This window comes from Acanthaster planci, linkage group LG01 (genome assembly GCF_054643075.1).
Source record: "Acanthaster planci isolate LZ-2023a linkage group LG01, COTS_SCS, whole genome shotgun sequence".
Taxonomy (NCBI): Eukaryota; Metazoa; Echinodermata; class Asteroidea; order Valvatida; family Acanthasteridae; genus Acanthaster; species Acanthaster planci.
Window position 1 is genome coordinate 13361084 of NC_141777.1, and position 13290 is coordinate 13374373.

General features: G+C 41.9%; 1 protein-coding gene across 2 annotated transcripts in view; it reads left to right on the forward strand.

The window, feature by feature from the left end:
* The window catches only part of LOC110979450 (cholesterol 24-hydroxylase-like), a 28609-nt gene that overhangs the window by 11373 nt on the left and 3946 nt on the right, over positions 1–13290 (forward strand). For both annotated transcript variants that reach the window (XM_087137320.1, XM_087137323.1), the window contains exons 5-11: positions 7161–7299; positions 8424–8537; positions 8921–9155; positions 9482–9554; positions 9942–10026; positions 10455–10565; positions 11120–11214. In XM_087137320.1, coding sequence (XP_086993446.1) covers positions 7161–7299; positions 8424–8537; positions 8921–9155; positions 9482–9554; positions 9942–10026; positions 10455–10565; positions 11120–11214 — 852 coding nt within the window. The remainder of the gene's footprint in view (positions 1–7160; positions 7300–8423; positions 8538–8920; positions 9156–9481; positions 9555–9941; positions 10027–10454; positions 10566–11119; positions 11215–13290) is intronic.

Here is a 13290-nt window from a genome sequence, read left to right on the forward strand (position 1 = left end):
AAAATACCTCCAAAAGACTTGAACTGCCCATGTTTGAACAGCAACTTTTTAACAGTTTTTCTTTTGAAACGAGCAAAGGGATGAAGAACAATACTGATTCGAAGCATTACTGACTGTATTAAATTTCGTAAGTGCAGTTGCAGTGAAATCTTGCGCATGGATACTAGTAGATAGTTTGTGTTCATTTAAGTGCCCTCTTAGCTCTAAAAAATATAATTATTTTACCGAGATGATATGAAAAGTCCCGATACCCGTTTCGTCCGTGAACAATTCTTTGACATATGAAATCGATCTAAGTCAACTAAAGGGCATTTGGTCGGCTTGCTGTGATAGGCCCTAAATTGCTGTTTTCACTAACTTTAACTTTTGTCAGCTGTAACATACACGACGGGAAGTAGGGATGGAATTCACTCCCACAAGGGGGCGTTCTTCATGACATAGATTAACACCGTAGAGATCATAGGCCGTTTCCAATACTCAACTTCGACTCTGTCTTCAACTGTTTTTTTTTATTACCTGACTTTGAAGCTGCAAGCGCACTAAGTAGTCTAATAGCGCCACAAAATATCAAATAAGATGCAAGAGAGCAAAAACTTACAGTAATCCTATCTGATTTAAACGCTTCAGGCCCATAATCTGGGATTGGTTTCGGGGACAAGCCTGAGACGGAGTATTGAGTACTGGAAAACTGCCATAGTATAAAGCATGATCTCTATGATAAACATACTGCGCACAAGAGTGCAACCTCATTATGTAAGCAGTTCTGCGTCTGAAGTTTTTAGAAGTATTGCATTGTTTGTTCTGCGTTATGCCTTGCTTATTAATACTATTATACTATATACATTTGAAAAGTTCGAAAGCAGCCTAATAAAAAAAATCTCAATCTCAATCTTCTGTGTCTCAATACCCAGAAAGTGTGTTTGGGATCTACACTCCCTTTACCCAGGGTTTCTCTGTCCATGGGAGTTTTGAAAGTATCTAGGGGAGAGAGTGCAAAAACTAGGTCTATAATGGGTAGTTAAACCCTAAAATAAATAGCGGGGTTATTTTGGACGGTCTCACTGCCGGGGGGGGGGTGGATTCCCCCCAATCGGCTGTCCTAATCCCAATTTTTAACTCTTAGCCAGTATGTACCAGCAGTAGTAAATACACGTATGTCAAATTTGACTAAATCTCGTTGCGGCAACGTGCCCAGTTATCTGTAGCGTAGCTCCATAGATCCGAGAACAGCGGATGAATGAGACAGTTTAATCACCGCAATCATCTAACTCACGTATCTAATAACGTGCACATCATTAAAACCAGCGAACCCGTACCGACAGCTTAAGACCAGTAATTGTCATCCACCCCCAGTTTACGGCATATCAGAGTGGGTGAATACAATAACAAGTACCCTCAAAAATCTTTTGAAATGAGGAGAAGCTATCAACTTGAACTATTCTTATACCCTATCTTCGTATCCAAATACTCAGTGGTGCAACGAACTTCTCAAAAGTTCTTGTCGGGCAGTAAAATGTCATCTAATAATCGAGCGAACTTTGTTATCTTTCTTGCTGACTTTGGAGTTGAAGATATTTTCGGGCTATTTTGAGAAACAATTAGATTTTGGTCAGACATTAGCCTTTTAAGATAAAGTCAAGTGGATGAGCGAAGGGTATGAATCAATATTTTTCTGGGGCAAAGGCAAACTAGACTCCACGGGGGGGGGTACTTTTAGCACAGGCCTATATACGTGAGGTCGGGTTGAGGACTCCAATCACCAGAATTATGTACCCTCTCATTAAAGGAGACTGCTGCATTTTCAATCTGCAAATTGATATTTTAAGACTTCACAAATACATTTCATAAACACTTCCACGATACATTGTAGAAGCCGAATCACAGTAATGAATTACCATTCTAATTATTAAGACGTAACTGCTTCTTGAATTAAAGGACTGCGGTTGTTTGACTGACTTGTTTACGGTCAGTTTGTTCTGTCGTCGGACATGCACGCACACACATGAACTCTACGCTGCTGTTTATCCTACGAGGGACGGTGACCAACCAAGTTATCAAACATCCACTTACCCATATCTTTGGAAGTTTGTCATTCGTTTGGGATACGTTTAGGGAGTAGAGTGAACGTCACGAACAAAGATGGCGGGCTGAGGCACGTGCGTGAAGTTTCAAATAAAGTTACAAGTTCTCTTTCAGTGCACAAGTGTAGCATAGCAAAAGAAACTAGAGGTGGTGTTTTATGAACAAACACAGGCTGTTTCGGAGTTTGCTTTTCTTAGTCAAATCGTTATAAAAGAAGAATGCTTACAAAATAGATTTGATATGATAATATTACAGTTTCATGGAATACAGCTGAGTAGCCAGCTATACTGGCGATATATCTGTGTAGAAAATCAATTTGAAAAAAAAATCATTAATAAATTTATCGAGTTCACATTTAATGTCACGTCACTTGTCTCCTGATGACGTCATCATCACATAAGGCCAGCATTCCTCTAAAGCACGCCATTTTCAAGATACCTGCAAGATTTGAATCCAATCAGACATCTTCTTCAGGAGATATAGTTCCCTAGATAGTGAATATTTAACGTCGCGTGCTATAGACATTCGTCTGTAGCACTTTGCTTCCTAGTTATCTGCAAAATTTCAACGAGAAAGGACATGCCCTTCAGGAGATAAAAGGCTTTGAAGTTCATGTCAAACAACGTGTACAAAACCTATGTGGAAAAATAAAATATTCAAAAATCAATATAAAATAAGGCAATGGCGTCATCGTGTCGTCATTCATTAGCTATATATCTTACATCAGGGTCTTTGTTATCTATCACTTGGACAATGATCAAACATTGCAAAGCTACCAAAATTGTGGCTCGAAAACGTATACAAAGTCAGTGGGCCATCAACGCTTTTGCAGAAACACTGCTCCTTTAAGTTCATGTCACGTGATTTGTGCTTAAACTGAACAGTTTTTATGAAATGTTATTACGGAGGCTCGATGAGTTGACACAGGCGAGGAGCACGTCATGCAGCTGTTCTGGAGTGAGGTTTGTGCTGTCCTTGAGGGCAGGGTCTGCTGCAAGTCTGTCCTTGGAGATGGTGGTGGCGTCGGAGGTGGGGACATTGGTGAACAGGGAGACGACATCAAAGCTGACCATGATGTCGTCTGGCTGGAGGGTGAGGTCTTGGATGAGGGCAGCAAACTGGTCCGAGTTCTTGACGTGATGTTCGGTGTTCCCCACCAAGGGCAGAAAAATTTTGGCGAGGTGCTTTGTTGTGTGGTAGGTGGGGCCTCCTCTGGACGCTACAAAGGGGCGTAGCGGAACGTCTTCCTTGTGGATCTTCTGTTGTCCGAAGAACCTTGGGCACTTGGAATTGGAAGGCCGGAGCTGTCTGTAAAGGGGCTGGTTGATGTTACCGGTGCACTGGTGGGAGAGAAGCTTTTGTTGCAGCCTCCTCTCGATGGACGGTGTGGGATCTTTTCGAAGTTCTCGGTAGGCGGCTGAGTTGAGGATGTCCGCCACTTTGCGGTCGTACTCTATCTTGTCCATGACGACAGTGGCGTTTCCCTTATCTGCGCGGAGGATGTGGATGGTCTTGTCCTGACGCAGTGAATTGATGGCTGCCTGTTTACTACTTTGGGATGTTGGGTTTGGCTGGCTTGTGTTTTCGAAGGGCTTCATGGACCTGCAGGCGGATCTCATCAGCTGCGGACTTGTCAAGGTGGCGGAGGATCGGTTCGGTGTGCTGGATGCTGTCTTTAGTGGGTGGACGTGGGGGACATGTTCATAGAGGAATTTGAGCAACTTGCAATCAACACATCAGACCACAGACCCAAGGTTTGGCTCCGATATGTGGATGACACTTTCGTCATTTGGCAGCATAGGCAGGACAACCTAGCAGCATCCAGTTCACCATGGAACAAGAACGTAATGGCATCATTTCGTTTCTTGATGTTGAGGTGACCAGAAAGGAGGACGGCAGCCTAGCCCGCACAGTCTACCGCAAGCCCACCCACACGGACAGATACCTCCACAGCACATCCTTCCACCACCCCAAGATCAAGTCGTCTGTCAACCGGGCCCTTGTCTGCAACTAGTTAGTTCCCCAGTTCCATCACCCTCCCCTACTTAGGCATTACTTCCCACCATATCCAGCGCATTCTCCACAAGCAGGGTATTCGGGTTTTCCACACAGCCCCACTGCAGTTGCACAACCTGTTCACTTCGCACAAGGACCGGCAGGACCCCCAACGCAGACCAGGGGTGTACAGAATTCCCTGCCAATGTGGCAAAGTGTACATCGGCGAGACGGGCAGGGACCTCCCTACCCGAATCAACGAGCACAAAACTCATGGCAGGAAGGGAGAGCTTGAAAAGTCGTCAATAATCAAGCACTCACACACTGAAGATCATCAGATCAACTGGAGCCAAGCTGAACTCGTCACCAGCATCGAACGATGGTATCCCCGCCGCATCTGAGAAGCCATAGAAATCATCAAGCATGACACAGTTCCCCAAGACATCGGCTTCAGCATCAGCAATATCTGGCGCCCCATCCTCACATCCCAGTTCAATGGGTCTCCTATACCCTAGGACTGCCCAGTTAGGTTCCCTCCTTATTTAGCCTATGGGTCTTCTCTACCCTTGGCACCCAGCTGCTCACTCTCCTACTGCAAACCCCAACTGACACACTTGAGTAAGCACACACTCAGGACATGCAGTACCAGGATCCGACGCAGCATCCATTGTTCCCACCTTCACTGTTCCCGCTTCAATTGTGATGAAGTCATCATGACGTCAGTCCTTTCCAATAAATCTTGCAACTTGTTCTTTGTTGGCTGTCACTTTGACAGCGATCAAACATCGCAAAGGTTTCAAAATTGTGCCTTAAAAACGTGTACAAAGTCAATGGGCAGAAATAAAATATTCAAAATTAAAAAAGAAATCGCATGATGACGTCATCATTACAGGTTTCTTCTAGAACCATCCTTGGATAATTGTCCAAAGACCTGCCAAGTTTGAAGTCAGTCGAAAATTGCAAAAGAGTAGAAGTCCTGCTCAGAACGAAAACCCATGCTACGGAATGGGATTTGATGTGGAAAGAAATAAAGAAAAATAAAACGAGATGACTGTGGTTGTGAACAACTACTGAGCTGTTTTGGAACTTTCTGTTTGGTGATGACGACATCATGACGTCATAACTTTAGGAAAATTCTTTCATGAGTGTCTTTGTTGCGTGTAACTTTGATGTTGATCAGACCTCTTATAATTGCCCAAATAGTGGCTTGAAAATGTGTACAAAGTCAGTGAGCTGAAATAAATATTGAAAAATTACTAGTAAATCACATGATGACGTCGTCATGACGTCATTTCTTTTGAAGAATTCTTGCACAATGGTCTTTGTTCGATATCACTTTCATAGCGATCAAACATAGCAAAGGTTTCCAAATAGTGGCCTGAATATGTGTACAAGTAAATGGACTGAAAACACCTGTGCGAAAAGCTGCTCTTTTATGATGTCATGTGATTTGCGTTTAGACTGAAAGAATTCTGAAATATTATTTGATATTCGGACTCTTGGGTATACATGTAATCAAATGAAGACGAAAAAAAACCGATTTGCTTTCGTTCTCATAGTAATTCTCAGCCGAAGTTCAGGACTACTCTCATTAAGATCGATAATATTGCGTAGTAAAAAACGTGTACAAAACCCATGGGGAAAACTGCAGATTTAATCTCATGTCTCGTGACCCATTATGGTGTTATTTTGACGATATTTCTTTGGGAGCCTCTCTTCGTAAGGGACTTCAAGTGTACATTGAAGGAAATAATTTAGATTGACCAAAGTTCCGAGGACAGGCTTACGAAAATGTGTACAAAACCTATGGGGAAAGATTAAATATCCAAAAATTAATTTCAACACAGGTAATGACGTCATCGTTACGTCATAAACTTAGCAAAATTCTTTTATCAGGTTGTTTGTTGTCTGTAACTTTGAAGTTGATCAAACCTCTGATAATTGCCCAAATCGTGACTTGAAAATATGTATAAAGTCAATGGGCAGAAATAAATATTGAAAAACCAATACCAAATCACATGATGATCAAGACGTCATTACTTTAAAATACTTTTTGCATGAGGGCTATCACTTTGAAAGTTATCAAACAGTGCAAAGGTTTGAAAATAATGGCTTTAAAACGTGTACAAAGCCAATGGAAAAAATTAAATATTCAAAATTCAAGAAGAAATCGCGTGATGACGTCATCATCACAAATTTCTTCTAGGACCATTCTTGGATGATTGTCCAAAGACCTGCCAAGTTTGAAGACAATTAAAAATTGCAAAGCGTAGAAGTCCTGCCCAGAACGAAAACCCATGTTATCGGATGGGATTTGATGTGAAAGAAGAAGTAAAAAAAAATTTAAAAAAGGAAAAGAGCAAAAAAATAGCAAAAACAATAGCTGTTTCGGCCGGTGCCCAAAACACCTGAAGAAAAAAAAAGAAAAAATTAACAAAAACAATAGCTGTTTCGGCCGACTGCCGAAACAGCTAACAATAGAACTACGTGACTATGAGAAAAATTGGTCCACCCTGTTTTTCATATGCATATATATACACTTGTGTACATTTCGAAGTTCAAATTAAAAGATCATCAACGTAGTCCCCTGTAGGTGCAAATATTAGCGTTCCTGTAACATAAAATATAATGAATGTATGGTAGCCCAGGAGGGACATCGCCAATCGTCAATATGACGTCAATATTTGCTACCAAAATTCACGATTTGCTCTTCAGTCGTGAATATTGACGCTAAAGACACAGCAATTGCTTTTTAACGTTATGTCCCCTGCGTTGTGCCCAAACTGCTTGAGATCTAGCCGAAAAATATAGGTCGTCGTGCGTGCGTGTGAACACTTCCTTTCCGTCAAGCTTGCTGGAAAAAAATATCCCGGCAATATTTGCGACCAGATATACAACGAGTCGTGAATTTGGTCGCAAATATTGACGTCGATATTTGCGACAGTGAAAAATATTTTTAAGTGTGTGGCGGTAATACTTTTCTTTACTTATTTGCGAGTTGAACATCTCGTCCTTGTAGGCACCCTCGAGTTCCCCCTTTCAAAGAAACTCACCCTGGTTTCGCTACTTCATTCCACTGTCAGGTACTTGATGCAGTCAATGGACGCCTTCAACGACAGTGTGGATTTGCTTATTCGGAAACTCTCCAAGGATGCCAATGGAAAAACGGAGGTCAAAATGTTGGACGTGTTCAACAAAATTACGCTAGACGTCGTCGCCAAGGTAGCAAAACGATGTTGAATGCATTTAAGCAATTCAGAGAGCACAGGCATAACCACATCATTGGACTGATACATTAAGTGCCCACGAAATTCTACGCTTTTTCATCAGTGACGTTTCTAGATGGAGGTGGGACAAATGGATTTTGTTCCAAAAATAACTCAGTAAATAAAAGAAACTAGTGTTTTTTGAATACTAGTGCTTCCAATGTCACTTAATGCTGATACAATGCCGACATGTTTCTTGGGGAAATCTTTCCCCCATCCCCTTTCGTTTTCCGTCAGCGCCAGCTCTGTGAATACGGGCGATCCACAAAAGTGCGTCTCCAAGAGTTTGCAACTCGTTGACCAATCAGCGTGCGCGAAATCTGTCGACCCAATGCGCGTTTGGAAAGGGTCGACAGATTTCGTGCACTCTTTGTGCGTATTGTTTTAGTGTCTGTCATAATTATTTTGTTCTCGTCTCCACTGAAAGAGGCACGGTGTCCATTGAGAGGTTAATCCTTAATGTGCTTTCCCCTTGTCCTTTTGCAACCTTAATTAGTTTTTTCAAGATGTATTTTTGCGTTGGGGAGATGTTAATTTTATATAACAGGTTTTGCCCTTACCCAACGTAACGTATATCAATAAGCACTGTTTGCTCAGTGCTTGTCCGAGAGCTTGCGAAAAAACCTCACAAGCTTACTTGGGTGGGACTCGAACCCACGACCTCCTGCTTACTAGTGCAGATGTCTTAACCACTCGACCACCGAGCTTGCCGGGGTCGGCTGGCCGGTCCGAGTCAAATGAAGCAGCGGGTACCGCGAACTATTTTTTCAAGATGTATTTTTGCGTTGGGGAGATGTTAATTTTATATAACAGGTTTTGCCCTCACCCAACGTATATCAATAAGCACTCACAAGCTCACAAGCTTACCCGAGTAAGCTTGTGAGGTTTTTTTCGCAAGCTCTCGGACAAGCACTGAGCATACAGTGCTTATTGATATACGTTGGGTAAGGGCAAAACCTGTTATATAAAACCTTAATTAGGCAGAAAAGACCTTTTAATACTCCCCAGAGTACCAATCAATGCGTACAACCGAGTGCACTTATTTGACGTTGTTTCAAGTGTGAGTTTTTCTTCCTTCAGGTTGCCTTTGGGCTTGAACTGGACGATGTAATGGAGAAAGATTCGCCCTTCACTCAGGCCATCCTGATGACGCTGCTAGGGATTCAGTCACAGTTTTTCGAGCCTTGGAGGCGGGTAAATACCATCATGATTATTTCTGTAAAAGGCAAAGGGTATAAATGCACACCGTACAATACGGGCGATTCACAAAAGTCCGCCTCTGCGAGTTTGCAATGCGTTGGCCAATCACAATGCGCAAAATCTGTCGACCCCTTTCAAACAGGCACTGGGTTGACAGATTTCGAGCATTATGATTGGCCAGTGTGTTGTAAACTCTTGGAGGTGCACGATTGTGAAAAATCCGTATTAAACGGGGTCACTTAAAAATGTAGGCTACGGTTGCTGGCCGTTAAAACTATATATAACGCTAATCAGCACTCAGTTATTAATTAGCTTTGTGTGTTTCCTGGAATTCCAAAACCTTCAGGAGCATTTATCGTACCCTGTACCCCTTTCAGTTCAGTCCACTGTCCAGTGACCGTAAGTTCCGACAAGATGTTCGCCAGGCCATTAAGTATGTGCGGGCAACGGGTCGTCGATGCATCGAGGCCAGACTCGAGGCGAAGAGGCGAGGAGAGAAGCTACCAAGAGACCTCCTCACCTACATCCTGGAGGCATCCCGAGACTTCCAAGCAGACAGTGACTTCAACATTGAAGAAATGATCGACGAATTCTTCACTTTCTTCTTTGCGGGTACTGAATAAAAAAAAAATCTGTGATCGATACAATGCATCAGGAGCATTAGAGCAAAACGTTTTAATTTTACGTAGGCCTACTTACTCGTGTAGATAGTGGTTATATAATTATGTTTGTTTTGGTGATTACAGTTGCTGTCTTTAAAGTAACTATTTCCTAAGGCGCTGAGCCCTCTGAATCTGCCAATTTGGCTGATACAGCTAGATAGATGTGAACACATGTATACATATGAAGAAATAAATCTGTTTATGTCTATTATAGGTCATCTGTTAAGTTTTGATGTCAATGTTCTGACATTTTGACCTGTTTTGTTTTATTTCCAGGCCAAGAAACAACAGCTAATTTAATGGCTTTCATATTGGTGGAGCTAGGACACAATCCAGAGATCTACCAAAGGTGAAAGAGTAGAGACCACAGCGATGACATCGACAACTTCAGCAACGAAAGCGACGGAAAGACAACGACAAAAAAGTTAGGAACAACAATGACAGCAGCAACTGTGCTATCACCGAAAATAACAACAATTAACGATGATGACAGCGACAGTGGTGACAGTGACAATGTCAAATAGTACACACTGAGTACAGAAGTGAAAACTTGTCGTGACCAACTAACTATTCAGCTAAGCAACCAACAATCAATCAAACAAAACAGTTATTAAAATTCTTACTTCAGCCACCAGTATAACTGGTACTTGCAGACAGGGGAGTCTCCGTGTCTTATAAACATACACAATGTACATTTACACAGTACTTGTTTTTCCCCCTTTTCTCGGACCAATAGAGTAATGACAGAGGTCAATGCTGTGTTTGGTGACAAAGAGAGAATAGAATATTCGGATCTGGGAAAGCTGGAATATTTAAGTATGGTAAGAATTATTATTTATTTTACAAGCGTTGCTTTTGTTCTGCCCTCTGGTTCCCCCCGGATTTCAGGCCATGGCGTAGATATATAGATCGGGTGCATCACTCATTACGTCCCCCGTATTTGAGGCGCCTATATCCATACATACCTTTTTGGGTGCGTTACGGGCACGATGCTTTCATGCGTTTCACTTTCACAGCCACAAAATTGTCTCCATTTATTTAACATAACACACGTGTGCCTTGCGTTCAGCCGTCAAAATCGCCCCGGAAGCTCTGATCATCTCACGAATACAAAAAGCAGGCCTACATGATGAATGTCGGCAAAGTGTGTGACAGAGGTGGAAGCTACTTGCAACGAGGTATATAAACGAGGAAAAAGGTTTTTTTTGCCTTGGTGATGTTTTTCATTATATTTCGACTAAATATGCAGGTTATCAAAGAGACTCTTCGCTTGTGGCCTCCCGCATTTGGCACCAATCGTGAGATGGCTTGTGACATGACCGTCCTCGGTTATAAGATACCTCAAGGCACGGTGGTTTGGGTAAGGTGGAATATGTTAAGCTTTTCTAAGCAATGAAAAATTCAATTCCTACCCACATCAATTCGTTGGGAGTTTCAACTTGAAAAGAGGTATCAATAGCTCCCACGCAGTTTGACGCATCCTTGCGAGCAATCTGACCCCAGTGGCGCAGAGAAAGAATTTTTATTTGGTGGGGGGAAGGCGTGCCATTGTCAATTTGCTGACTTGTAACTTGTTCGCCAACCATTTGTCGTGTATTACTTGACTAAGTGAGGAAAATGGAAATCCATGGTACGCTACACTTCATATTTCAGGGGAAATGCCGACGGCCAACGTACGTCGTTTATGTACCGATTTTGGATCTATTTGTCTGCCGAAGCTATTTTTGCTGACTGGAATTATTTATTTTGGGGTCTGCACCCCACGTCCCGCCCCCGGTCGCCGCTGCCCTGTCTGAACTTACAATTCAAGACGCGCAACTTTCGTTGTAATAGGAAAGTAATACTTGTGTTAAACAATAATCTAGGCCGAGGCCGATCTCAGTTTGAAATTTCTTCATGCATTTGTTTGCATAGTTGAACACTTACGTGATGGGAAGAGTTGAAGAGTTTTTCAAGAACCCCCTGGTGTTCGACCCTGAAAGATTCTGCAAGACGGAAAAGGGAGAAAGGTACTTTGACGTCCCTAATATAAACACAGTGTTTGCATCGCTATTACTTGTATGTTTCCCTTGGCCAAGTCATCATATCATTGCTCCAGACTATTTTCGTGCGATTGTTTGCTTTAACTCTTTAACAGCCAGTCGTTTTCGGAACTCTCCTTTCCAGGGGAGAGGAAGGAACAGCATTCTCCCCACCAAAATGCTGTCCTTATCTCACAAGTATAAAAACTTTTATACGTAAATTATGGGAAATCTCAATCCACAACAGGTTTTTAAATGGGGGGGGGTTGTTTCAGCTTCTGACTCCACACGTCAGCCCACATGCATCGACTCTTACCTGTTTTGAAACGAATGGTGTTTTAGTGGAAATCTAGTGGTCCGATTTTCTATATTATTGGTGCCAAAATGATTGATAAGACGTAACAATGATGTTGGAGATAGTACTGAGGGGAGGGTCGGAATCAGCCCCTTGTCTCTTCCAAGAATACCGCTGTGTGCTTGATCAGATTATTCCCGCTGTTTGTTTTATGACATTGGGCACTGAAATGTGGTGCTAAATCTCACTGTCCACGTGTTATTTGAAATATCATTGGAGATAGACACAACCGTTTGTCAAACTTTGGAATTTGAATTTTGCTTTCATGTACTTTAACATGGAATTAGTACTATGGTATAACAAGTATAAAAAATACAAGATGACCCACGTTTACATATACCAGACTATAGAAAGAAGATCGCGTATTTCGTTACTTTTAGTGTGTTATCTATTTATTTTTATTTAATTTCATTTTTTATATTTGATATTGTTTTACAGTTTATGTATTAACTAACAATCATTTGGTCTGAGAGACTTCTTTGAATATTTTATATTTACCTGGGCGAATTTCGCAAGAATTTGCCCGTACACGACTCCGAACAGGCAACGCGTTGCAACGGTGCGACAAAGAACGTATTTTCGCTTATTCTTGGATGGAATGAACCTTTTGAATATTTATTGGAAGCAAATAAAGGACGCATTGAAAGATGCAAGTCTAACAGATGCTTTTGGACTCATTTGACCGAGTTAACCCATACACTTAATTTCTGGAAAGGCGCTCGTGAATTCAGTCGACTAATTTGTGAAAAGCTAAAACTCGGTGTGATTTTCAATAAAGATGTTGAAAAGTCTCATCCTAATGATCCCAATTTCTGACCTCTTAGGATCATTTTAACAAATTTAAAAATCAATCCAACCCCAAATCCTACTTATTGTATTTGTGATGCAATTTTGTCTGCTTCGAATCCGTGGTGGCGCCAGACTGTACAGTGTAGGGAAGGGGGAAAGTGAGGCGGTGTGGGGCTTGACATCATTTAGGTTTTTGAGGCGTCGTCAAAAATGAACAAATGCTCATCTGTGAACAGAAAAATAGCCGCGCGTATGGGGCCATTTCCAATATTTATTGGAAGCAAATAAAGGACGCATTGAAAGATGCAAGTCTAACAGATGCTTTTGGACTCATTTGACCGAGTTAACCCATACACTTAATTTCTGGAAAGGCGCTCGTGAATTCAGTCGACTAATTTGTGAAAAGCTAAAACTCGGTGTGATTTTCAATAAAGATGTTGAAAAGTCTCATCCTAATGATCCCAATTTCTGACCTCTTAGGATCATTTTAACAAATTTAAAAATCAATCCAACCCCAAATCCTACTTATTGTATTTGTGATGCAATTTTGTCTGCTTCGAATCCGTGGTGGCGCCAGACTGTACAGTGTAGGGAAGGGGGAAAGTGAGGCGGTGTGGGGCTTGACATCATTTAGGTTTTTGAGGCGTCGTCAAAAATGAACAAATGCTCATCTGTGAACAGAAAAATAGCCGCGCGTATGGGGCCATTTCCAGGGTTTTCCAAATAATAATTCAAAGTATGTCTTCTTTTTCCCCATCGATTTTGCCTAGATTAGCCTATCCTTTTTTCTGATTTGTTTGATTTTCGGGGGGGGGGTAAACGTGCTGGAGGCCAAGATGATATCTGGGCACATGCCACCCCTTGAGCTTCCCTCAGCTGTCTTGTTACTGGCTGATAGAGAATGGGTATTTAGGACGTCA